Source organism: Aotus nancymaae, unplaced genomic scaffold (genome assembly GCF_030222135.1).
Source record: "Aotus nancymaae isolate 86718 unplaced genomic scaffold, 86718_ANA_hifiasm-v0.15.2.pri h1tg000008l, whole genome shotgun sequence".
Taxonomy (NCBI): Eukaryota; Metazoa; Chordata; class Mammalia; order Primates; family Aotidae; genus Aotus; species Aotus nancymaae.
Window position 1 is genome coordinate 43,221,558 of NW_026988419.1, and position 12,086 is coordinate 43,233,643.

At 37.3% G+C, this 12,086-nt stretch overlaps 1 protein-coding gene across 6 annotated transcripts in view; it reads right to left on the minus strand.

Moving 5' to 3' along the window:
- Nucleotides 1-201: 201 nt before the first annotated feature.
- The window catches only part of PMS1 (PMS1 homolog 1, mismatch repair system component), a 116,906-nt gene continuing 105,021 nt past the window's right edge, over nt 202-12,086 (minus strand). For all 6 annotated transcript variants that reach the window (XM_064373242.1, XM_064373243.1, XM_064373239.1 and 3 more), the window contains 3 exons: nt 10,417-10,547; nt 4,882-5,042; nt 202-557 (listed from right to left, as the gene is read on the minus strand). In XM_064373242.1, the coding sequence (XP_064229312.1) occupies nt 393-557; nt 4,882-5,042; nt 10,417-10,547 (457 nt within the window). In that variant the 3' untranslated portion in view covers nt 202-392. The remainder of the gene's footprint in view (nt 558-4,881; nt 5,043-10,416; nt 10,548-12,086) is intronic.

Consider the following 12,086-nt stretch of genomic DNA (forward strand, 5'->3'; position numbering starts at 1 on the left):
TTTTTTCATTTTCTCCCACTCTCTCCATTATAGTTTAAGAAATATTGACACTGTTTATCAGATACGCTAGCATGTGTGATGTTTGATTTCTCCCTGCACAGAGCTGACCTAGTAAATCAACCACCGGGAATACTACCTATTTTCCAATTCTGAGACTATAACTCCTAAGTATTATGATGGCTGGTTCTTGAGAATACAATGAATAGTTTATATTAGTTTATTTATGCTTTCCACAATACTTGGAACTTTTTTCAATATACAAACAAGTCAGTGAATCCTCATTTAAAAAATAACCATATGATGCATAATACAAAGATAATTTAAAACCGGACTCATACTGTTTTATGAAAGAACCAATTTCAATGGTAACTAATCTTCTTAAACATATTTAATCATGTAGTTTCTGGAAGATAGGTTAAATGATGAAAAAATGGACGACCATGAACACATCCTTTAATTTCATTTCCAAACTGGTGCTTCATTCTGTAGATAATGTCTTGGATGTCCTCTTTTGATAAGTACATGGGTAATTGTCTGGATAGACGCACTGCTTCTCCCTGTCCAAAAGGAAAGTCACACATTTTACCATGATATACCCTGAAGCAGAAAACATATTATCCTGGCAAGAAGGAAGACAGAATATTGATTATTTTCATCTTATTATGAATTCACACAACAAATATTTGTTAAGCATCAACTATATTGTCAGCTCTAAGGATGTAGTGGTGAACCGAAAAACAAGACTCCTGCTCTTGTGAAATTTACATTCTAGTGCAGAGAAACAGAAAACAGACATAAGACAGAACATTTTAGCCAAAAAATAATGCACAAAATTAAACTGGGCCACATGATAGAGTGATTGTAGAGATGGAAAAAGATTACTTGAGGAGATGGCTTTAAGCCTGAATTTAAATATGGAACCAGGCTGGGTGTGGGGTGACTCAGGTCTGTAATCTCAACACTTAGGGAGATGAAGACAGGAGAATTGCTTGAGACTAAGAGTTTGAGACTAGCCTGGAAAACACAGTGAGACCCAGTCTGTATGAAAAAAAAAAAAAAAAAAGCTGGGCATGGTGGCATATGCCTGTAGTCCCAGCTACACAGGAGGTCGAGGCAGGAGGATCACTTGAGCCTGAAGGTCAAGACTGCAGTGAGCTGTGATCATGCTACTGCATTCTAGCTTTTGAGCAAGACCTTTTCTCAAAATAAATAAATAAGAAACCTTGATGCAAAGATCATGGGGAAAGAAAAGCATCTCAGGCAGACAGAACAGAAAGAACCAAATGTTTAGTGTGGGTGCAACATAGTTGTTAAAAAAGAAAAACAAGAAAAGGAAATTAGGCAGAGGCTAGATCACCCTCTAGGACAGGGTAAGAAATTGGTGTTTTGATCTGAATGAATAGGCAAGTAACCAGAGAGCATCTAAGCAAAAACCTGAAATTTGTTTCACATTTTAAAACAATCACTCTGACTGCTGTGGGTTGAGGCAGGTGGTTTGAGGTAGGCAGGTTAAGAAAAGCAGCAAGGAGTCTTGCAGGCAGCCACTGCAGTCCTGGTGAGAGGTTTTGACTAGTGTCATGGTAACTGAGAGGGAGGAGGGGTATAAAGATTCCTGGCATGAGCTGGAGGTAGAGTCAAGAAGACTCCCTGATGGATTGGTTATGAGGGATGCAGAATCAACGATCATGTCCATATTTTTGGTATGGTGATGCTGTTTTCTGAGGTAAGGAAAACTGTGGGTCTGGGGATAAGATAGTGTTAGCAAAGCTGGCTTCTTTTAAGATTTTTAAAAACTGCTGTACTTCAAAGATCTTGAGTCCTAATATTCTCTTTAACAACTCACCCCTCTTCTTTCCAACCATCCTATTCCTTTATTTCAACTAAACATGTTTTTCTTCACTCTGACCTTTAATCTTGCCAATCCCTCCTTATTCTCCTGACCTACTAGCACCCTTGTGTCATCTTTCCTTAAAGGTAGGAATAGTGAGTAAGATATTAAGGATGCTAGCTTTAGCAACCTGCACTCTTTTTACATTCTTACTAGAATCTAATTTATCTTTATACCCGTCTAGGGTCTAACACAGTTTCTTATATATGTGTTCAAGTTTCCTTCACTCACTTACCTCTTGTTCTTCCACCATATCTAACTTGCTAATCTCTACCCTTGGACAAATTCTGAGCATGGTTGAGAGTCATAAAACTGTTCTGGCTGGACCCAACACAAATGTTAACTTTTATGAGCCCTCAATGACACCTGGAAATCTTATTCCTCTCTAAGTAACCTACAGCTCTTATTTTCAGATCTTTGTTACTGTACTAAAATTACAAATGCCTTCCCACAACCCCTCCACTCTCAGCAGGTAACTTCTACTCTTTCACCACACGTATCAGCATGACGTCTCTCAAGTTCACCTAAAATTCCACAGGTTCTAATGATTAAGAAAATTTTTTTTAAGTTTACATACAAATATTTTCATTTTTCCGCCCTTGATTCAGAGTTTCTACTTTCTAAACCTCACATTCATATCCTATCTTCTCTCTTGCCTTTTTGGAAACATTTCCTCTGCAATTTTTTTTTTTTTTTTTTGAGACAGAGTGTCACTCTATTGCCCAGGCTGGTGTTGCAGTGTGTGTCCTCAGCTCACTGCAATTTCCACCTCCTGGGTTCAAGTAATTCTCCTGCCTCACTCGGCCTCCTGAGTAGCTGGGATTACAGGTGCGCACCACATGCCTGGCTAATTTTTGGCAGAGATGGGGTTTTACCATTTGACCAGACTAGTCTCAAACGACTGATCTCAGGTGATTTGCCCACCTCAGTGTCCCAAAGTGCTGGGATTACAGGCATAAGCCACTGCACCTGGCCTCCTCTGCAATTTTTTATTGTCAGTTTTACACCAATTCAATACAAACATGCCAAACATACTCTTTCCTTCCTTTCACTATCATGTGACTTGCTGCCTACCTTCCCACTACTGCTCCACTCTTTAACCACTGGCAAATGTCTTCTATTCCTACTACAGCAGACCCTTGAATAACACTGGTTTTAATTGTGTGGGTCCACTTATACATGGATTTTTTTTTCCAACCCCAACTGTGATAGAAAATACAGTATCATGGGATGCAAAATCCATACAGACGGAGGACCAACTTTTTGTAAATGTGGGTTCTGCAGGGCTGACTGCAGGACTTGAGTATGCTTGGATTTTAGTATCCACAGGTGGTGCTGGAACCAATCCCGAGTTTACAGAAGGACAATTGTACTTTGCCATTATGGTTCTCTTCAATGTTATCACTTCCATCTAGCAGCCATATCTGATGGTCTTCTATACAGAACGTGATACTGCTTATGTTTAAAATTTGTTCCTTCCTTGACTTTTATATCCACCCCTCTCTTGGTTCTCCTTTCACTTTCCTATCTTTCTCTCTGATTCATCTTATTGACCTTGAATAGAAGCATCCCTGTGGTTTAAGTTCTCTCCTTTTTTTCCAGGCCATTTTTCTTAACACTTGTACCACTATTGCCTTAATATACTGAAAGGTAAAGTATTAGCAAACAAATATTTAAAACCAGTCCCAATTACCTTTTTTCTGTTATTTCTGAAATCTTATTTCTCCCCACAGGGTTCTTCAGTACACAAAACACTACCCACGACTCCCTCAACTTTTAAGTTCATACTAACTCTTTCACAAGAGTATATTCCCTTGACATCTCTAGAAACTATCAATGTTAAGCTACCTCCACAAAAGGCTGGGAATTCCCATGGGACAAAGGTCCTAAAGGATTCACAGAACATTACTGAATACATACTTCAGAAGGGGTAACAAGCAGACTTTTCTGTTAAGGAAGTCTGACCTTCAGAATACAGCAGGCACACTATCAACTGTAAACAAAAATGGCTCATTTTTAAAAAGGGAGAAAAACTTAATTAGAATTCAGATTTGTATTTTAAATAATACCAGTCAATCTTGAGGGATATCTACAACAAAATATAGATATAGATGCAAACATTATTGTCTTCCTGCTACTATCTCATACTTAGACATTTTAAAGTTTATAACCTTCCTTAATCCTTTTTTTAACCCACTGTTACATTTCTCATTTATGATGAATACTGTCACAAAAATGAAAATTTCCACTTATTCAACAATTCAGATCTTTCACTTTCCTTCCCTTCTATTGCTCTTCATGAGATCAGGACTTAGAATTATATTACAATACTTTTTAGACAACTATATGCTATAAAGGCAGAATTACTTTGAATCCCTTCTAAGGGGATTATTCATAAATTTTTTTTTTTAAAAAAGAACTTCACTGCAAAACATCTCATTCATAAGGTTTTTCTTCATGTACCCAAGAAATGTTATGGTAAGAATTCATGATAGAGTTTACCACAATCAGTCTATGATGGAAAACTTTTAATGAAGTGTTTTTTTAATAGTGTTCTTCTTGCAAATACGTAATAAAACTAACAGAAAATATTTTACTATTTGGAAATAATTTACTATTTTAAGAAATACGTATCTTAAAGTCTAGTCAATCTATAATACCTCTATATATAGAATTAGCAGTGGTCCCCAAGCTTTCGGCACCAGGGACCGGTTTCGTGGAAGACAGTTTTTCCACAGATGGCAAGTGGGGATGGTTTCAGGAAACTGTTTCACAAGATGTGCACAACCTAGATCCCTCGCATGCATACTTCACAATTGGGTTTGTGCTCCTATAGAATCTAGTGTTGCCACTGATCTGACAAGAGGCGGAGCTCAGGTGGTGATGCCCACTGGCAGGTCGTTCACCTCCTGCTATGTTGCCTGGTTCCTAACAGGCATGGCCAGGAGTTGGGATCCCTGTATATAATAACATAGGTATAAAATAATGCATACCTCTAAATAACTTAAGACTTTGCGAGGTCTACATTCATAAACTTCCTTTGCATTTTTGTTTAAGATAGCATCAAGAATTTCTTTTAAATCTGCTACTCCATAGAATGGGAGACAATTAGCCATTCCTTCTATTTCCATGTAATTTTCAGTAACTGAAACTCCTGAAAGAAAAAAACCCACATAGTTAAGTTTATATTCCAGAACATGTCCATTAAAAACAAAAATTGCTGTTAAAACAATTTAGTGAACCCTCATTAGATTTTAATACAGTCAGGACAAAGTTTTGTTCCTTAGTTGGAGAACAAATAGTAATTTCCCATAGGATTTCACATTGAGTCATAAGTGCTCACTGACACCACATGTGCTTTATATAATTTAACTTAATCCCAGTTATTGCTGTTCTGTTCCTTACACTGGTTTAGATCATTTCTTGCTTTGGAGAGAAAATGGAGTCCCATGATATTTATTAAAATAAAACCGGTTTAAGTGTTTTAACAACTGCTGCTCTTCAAATTCTACCGTACCATTTTAATATCTAAAGGCCTGAATTATTTCTGTGATTTTAACTTACAAATTATAAAAAGTCACACAGTAACATTAACATATTACTAATTAGAAGAAAATACTAATGTTGTTCAAAATATTTTACCAGGACAATGTATAAAACTGACATGTTAACTGTTACTTAAATTACTCTTAGTGATTAAAATAAAACTAAATGAGAGGCCGGGTGCGGTGGCTCACACCTGTAATCCCAGCACTTTGGGAGGCCAAGGCGGGTGGATCATGAGGTCAAGAGATCGAGACCATCCTGGTCAACATGGTGAAACTCCGTCTCTACTAAAAATACAAAAAATTAGCTGGGCATGGTGGCGCGTGCCTGTAATCCCAGCTACTCAGGAGGCTGAGGCAGGAGAATTGCCTGAACCCAGGAGGCGGAGGTTGCGGTGAGCCGAGATCGCGCCATTGCACTCCAGCCTGGGTAACAAGAGCGAAACTCCATCTCAAAAAAAAAACTCCATCTCAAAAAAAAAAAAAAAAAAAAAAAAAAAACTAAATGACTGGGCACAGTGGCTCACATCTGCAATCCCAACACTTTGGGAGGCCAAGGCAGGCCAATCACATCAGGAGTTTGAGACTAGCCTGGCCAACATGGTGAGACCCCGTCTCTACCAAAAATATAAAAAAAAATTAGCTGGGTGTGGTGGTACGTTCCTGTAGTCCCAGCTACTTGGGAGGCTGAGATGGGAGGATCACTTAATTCAGAAAGCAGAGGTTGCAGTGAGCTGAGATTGTGCCACTGCACTCCAGCCTGGGCGACAGAGCAAGACTCTGTCTCAAAAAATAAAACTAAAAACTAGCTACAGGATTGGATGTAAAACTGGGTACATATCCATAACAGCACATATTTCAAACCATCAGATTTGGCTTTAGAATGTATGTTTTTTGAAAATAGCAAAGATTTGTCTTCTTTGGCTGTATCTGTGTAACAGTGTTCTTTCATAAAGTCTACATAATGCTACCTGGAATTAAAGGAAAAGGGACAGTCCAATCTTGGATAAGTAGTAGCTATCAATGGATTAATTTAAAAAAAGACACGTGATATAACTTGAAGAGTTACAAATCCTGAGACTTCAATAATCCAATCCCTTACCTGTTCCCAATTTCAGACTAGATCCTTGACCTGGATGGCAGGTGCAATGGTGGCAGACTACAGAGACAGTATCCTAACATTTATCCCAGAGAACAACTGGAGAATAATATACAATACTGTATTATCAAGCATTACAGGATGAGATACAGAGTTCAATGAAGGAAGATGATATGGTTTAGATGTGTGTCCTTTCCAAATCTCATGTCGAAATGTGACCTCTACTATTAGAAGTGCGCCTAGTGGGAGGTGCTTGGGTCATGGGGGCAGATCCACCATGAATGGCTTGGTGCCATCCCCATGGTAATGAGTGAGGTCTCTGTGGTAGTTCACACAGAGCTGGTTGTTTAAAAGAGCCTGGCATCTCTCTCTTGCTCCCTCTTTCGCCATGTGACATGCTGGCTCTTCGTCCCCTTCTGCCATGAATGTAAGCTTTCTGAGAACCTTACCAGAAGCAGATGCTAGCACTATGCTTCATGTACAGCTTGCAGAACCATGAGCCAAATAAACCTCATTTCTTTATACATTACCTAGTCTTAGGTATTCTTTTATAGCAACACAAACGAACTAACACAAAAAATTAGTACTGAGGAGTGGGGCACTGCTATAAAGATAACTGAAGATGTAGAAGTGGTTTTGGGGCTGGGTAAGAGCAGAGGCTGAAAGAGTTTGAGAGCTCAGAAGATGACAGGAAGATAAGGGAAAGTCTGGAACTTCTTAGAAACTGGTTAAATGGTTGTGACTAAAATGCTGATACGGACAGTGAAAAGGCTGATAAAGTCTCAGATGATATTTAGGAATTTACTAGGCACTGGAGTAAATGTCACCCTTTTTATGTCCCAGAAAGGATCTGGCTGCACTGTATCCATGCCCTAGGGCAAGCTTGTCCAATGGGCCACATATGGCCCAGAACGGCTTTGAATGTGGCCCAACACAAATTTGTAAATTTTCTTAAAACATTATGAGAGTTTTTTTGTAAATTTTTAAAAGCTTGTGAGCTACTGTTAGTGTTAGTGTATTTTACATGTGGCCCAAGACAATTTTTCCAGTGTGGCCCAGGGAAGTCAAAAGATTGGATACCTCTTCCCTTAGGATCTGTGGAAGTTTGAACTTAAGAGTGATGACCTAGGCCATCACTATTTCATTTCGCTATTTAGTGAAAGAAATTTCTAAGCAGCAAATCGTTCAAGAAGTGGCATGGCTACCATCAGATATGGCAGCAAAGAAATGACTTAAACTTGGAACTAAAATGTAAAAGGAAAGCAGATGCTGGCACTATGCTTCGTGTACAGCTTGCAGAACCATGAGCCAAATAAACTTCTTTTCTTTATAAAGTAGGCTGCTTGCGGTCATTCCTTACAGTCTCAGCTATTCCTTTATAGCAACACAAATGGACTAATAGTGGAGACAAAGTGAGTTTGAGCAACAGGGGGAACGTGAATGGAACTCAAAACTGTGTGTGGATAGGCAAAGAAGTAGTGGCAGAATATTCTAGTTTACATCTCTTTTACCTATAGATATGAAAATTTCCAAAAATATCAGTCTAAGTGACTTTTCACTATTGGTAGTCCTAAATCTTTTAGTATGATTAGAATGAAAAGTCTAATACTAACTACATTTGCTCTGGAAAATTATACACGTTTCACAGAATTATTAGTGGAAATGGGTAAGAAGTATCTGGCAACAAACAAAGAAATTGAGCAATATTTTAACTTCTGTGTTTGCAAAATTCAGATATGGAAAAGTTAGAGACATTTGGAACTATGTAACAATAACCTTTGAAAACTTTCCATAAAATACTGTGAAATGCTTACCAATTTTCAGGGAAAATATATCAAATGAGTAAGTGGTTTGACAAGTTTTCACTTCTTAAAATATGGAATTCTGATTTATGCAGGACAGAAAGCTATTCCCATTAGCATGTAAAGTTCTTAGGGTCACACTGAGAATCTTCTCTCTCAAGGCCAGATGTATTCCTTCTCTTTCAAATGCTTTTATCCTTATCCAAAAATGTATTGTGACTACAGGCAAACTGTTGACTCAAAGTTAGTGTAAAGAATACTCTCACAAGATAGAATTGTTAAGAAAATACAACTTATTTTTTAAAAATGAAAAAACAAAGAAATGAAGAAAGAAAACGTAAGTGTCTTTAACTTGCTCTGTTATTGACAAGGGAAATAATGCTGATGATAATCTAAGTAAAGTTAATTCCAATCAAATAAAGTCAGTTTGCAGGTGACTTAATCATTTTTGCATCTTTGATACTATTGAAAGTATCAGGCATTCAATAAGATTTTAAAAATACTTTCTAAAAGCTAAGAGCTGAAAGCATCTGTCAGATATAAACTTACTGGGTAGCTCAAAAATAAATATGCTTTTGGAATTGAGTGGGATGTAAGAAAGAATAGTTATCCTTAAAACAACAATAACAACCTGCTGTTTAACATCTTTTTTTTTTTTTTTTGACAGAGTCTCACTCTGTTGCCCAGGCTGGCATGCAGTGGCATGATCTTGGCTCACTGTGACCTCCGCCTCTTGGGTTCAAGCGATTCTCCTGCCTCAGCCTCCTGAGTAGCTGGGATCATAGGTGCTTGCCATCATGCCTGGCTGATTTTTGTATTTTTTAGTAGAGACAGGGTTTCGCCACATTGGCCAGGTGAGTCTTGAACCCCTGACCTCAGATGATCCACCCACCTCAGCCTCCCAAGTGCTGGGATTACAGGCGTGAGCCAACATGCCCAGCCTGTTTAATATCTTTCATGAAAAAACTGGTACTTGCCAACAACGCCATATAGTTAATTAGAAAAACAGATTAAGTCAATAAAACAAACACACCCACCTATCCCTTGCTTCAAGTAAATTCACTTCACATAAATTTTAAGATGCCATGGACCCTGAGGAAGAAATATTTCTAGGAAGAATAAAAGAAATGACAGCAAGCCTGCTAAAGGGGGGCTGAAGGATGGTAAGAAAAGAGACTATGTGGGCATCTTCCATTGCCAAGTACCATGCTCACTGACTTAACTGTTACCTTGGTTAATGCTCACAAATACTTCATGAAGTAAATATCTAAATTTTGACAGGAAGGCAATATAATAAATGAGTTAATAGCTAGGCTCTAAAGGCAGATTGCCTAGGTTCAAATCCTGGTTCTACCAATAACTGTGTCCCTTTGAGCAAACTTAACTTCTTATGCCTCAATTTTTCCATCTGTAAAATGGGGACAGCAATAGAACCTACTTTACAGGGATATTAGGGAGATTAAATTAATGCATTTAATACTTAGAATAGAGCCCTGTACATAATAATTCAGTAATTTTTAGTTGTTATCAATAAAAACAGTGTGGCCAGCTGACTTGCCCCAAAACACATTGTTTTTAAATGGTAGTGCTGGGATTTGGACTAATAGAATTGAGGTGACAGGTAAGAAGTTTAGGTTAGGTATCCTTAAAACCACAAAAATCAAGTAAAATTAGTTTATGTTTGGGACCCCAACGTATTTTCTTTATATACCCAGCTCCATGGCTCTTGTATATTCTTTTAACTTATTTTCGTATCTCAGTAAAACATTCCTTTAAAAATCTTCAAACATTGTTTTGGTTGAACTCTGTTTTTCTATACTTTGGGCATGACAAGTTTAGAGGCAGAAGGAAGACAGTGGAGTCCTTCCTCATGGTTCCACTGTAACCCTTTGATACCAGATGAAGAGAAAGTAAAAGAAGGTAGGGCAGAAGGCAGTTGAGTATGAAAACTACAAAAGAGCAGAGAAGGGGCCAGCCAGGAAAACTGAAGTCTCTAGCCAGACGGATTCTCTTTTTTTTTAAATCCACCCAATGAATTTCCATACTGAGCACAAAAGAAAATAGTGAACCATACTATCATACCTGGTATCAATTTTATCTTGAAACCATTTGCTGTAAGACGAGGATCAGACAGGTAAGTTGATCCACTGAATCTCTGGTCATCTGCTGTCATTTTATATAAAACGTCTAAATAATGAGATCCATTAAAAAGACTGCAAAAGAAATTATGGCTCTTTAACTTATTAAATACACAAAATAAGAGGGTTTATGGGAAAAAGTTAATCCAAGGGCCTTTTGACAAGTGTTATCATTAACCAAAATACAAAGGTATATAAGTAGCCCTATGAGAAACCACTTTTTACATTTCTGTTGATATCTACTGCACACAGTATACAGAAAGGAGGAACAGAAAGAAGACAATCTGTCTTCTAGAATGTTACAAATCAATGTGAAATTTTAAAAATGGCTCTCTCTAAATATAATACAAATGAAAACTTTAAAAATAATTCCATTTTATCCATTCAAAACAGATACAATAATAGTCAAGTTAGGTGGTCCATCCTGCCAAATTTTCAATTGCTATTCCAAGTTTCTTCTGTAACAAAAAGATAAACATATATCTCTTTCTTCTAGGAACTTATATATTAATCAATTTAGAGGTTGGGAGAGCTTCTTTCAGTCTACTGCAGGTATGGCATGTTTGCCAAAGGTGGCATATGAAATGATTCTGAGTGGTGAAGAATTCTGAGGAAGCCAAAGATCATCTAGGGTACAAATCAACCTTGCATATTGGTTTTAGGCTTGGTCAGGATCTATTAGTCATTGGCTGTAAGAGCTGATATTACAGAGAAGAGAGCTTTGGTTATATTTTACATGTACTCTGTTTCATCTAACTAATGTCCTAAAAATTCATCTGAGAGACAGTAGGGATGGTGGTCGTGGTAATGATTATGATACTGTATAGCAATTAATGGTGCATGCTCCACAATTAAACTTTGCCAAGTTCCTATCATATAGTAAATGTTCAATAAATATTAGCCATCATTGTAATTATTGAGCCCTTACTTTATGTTTTATAGATACCAAAATTATTCCATTCAGAAGTGAGTTACACAAACAGCATTAGAACTCTGGCAAGAAAACTGAGCCCAACCTATAATTACCCTGTCCATATTGTCACATTGTGGGAATAAATTGGTCCATGACTCCGTTCTGAAAAACTTACATCATTAACTGTGATGGGGATGCCACACTCCAAAAGAAGAAAAAAATAAACTATTTTGAATTAATCTTTATTCCTATTTAGGCTCAATTAAGAAAGATTTATTTTCAGGCCAATATGGTCCCAAAATAATAGTTTTTAATGTATTTGTTTTTTGAATAACAGAATATCACATAGAAAAATATTTTTAAAAACCTCTAATTCAAAAAGCACAAAAAGATTTTTGAAATGTCAATGAAGTTTACAAATGCCATTCAGAAAAGCAGTCAAGTCTAAAAATTCAGATGTACCCTAACTCTTTTTTAGGGAAGAAAGCAAAAAGCACCACCAGGTGTTTAAACTGTTTGAATGTAGCCTAAGGAACTATTTTCTAATTCTTCCTCTGACAGTTTCCTAAGCCAATCTCAAGAGAACACAATGAAAAATACTGGATTTTGGTTAATATGGTTGCTGTTGCCTTATTTAAAAAGACAGACTTAACAGATGTTTTTCTGTGTTCTGTCCTTATTTTTGTCTCCTCCAAGACTGC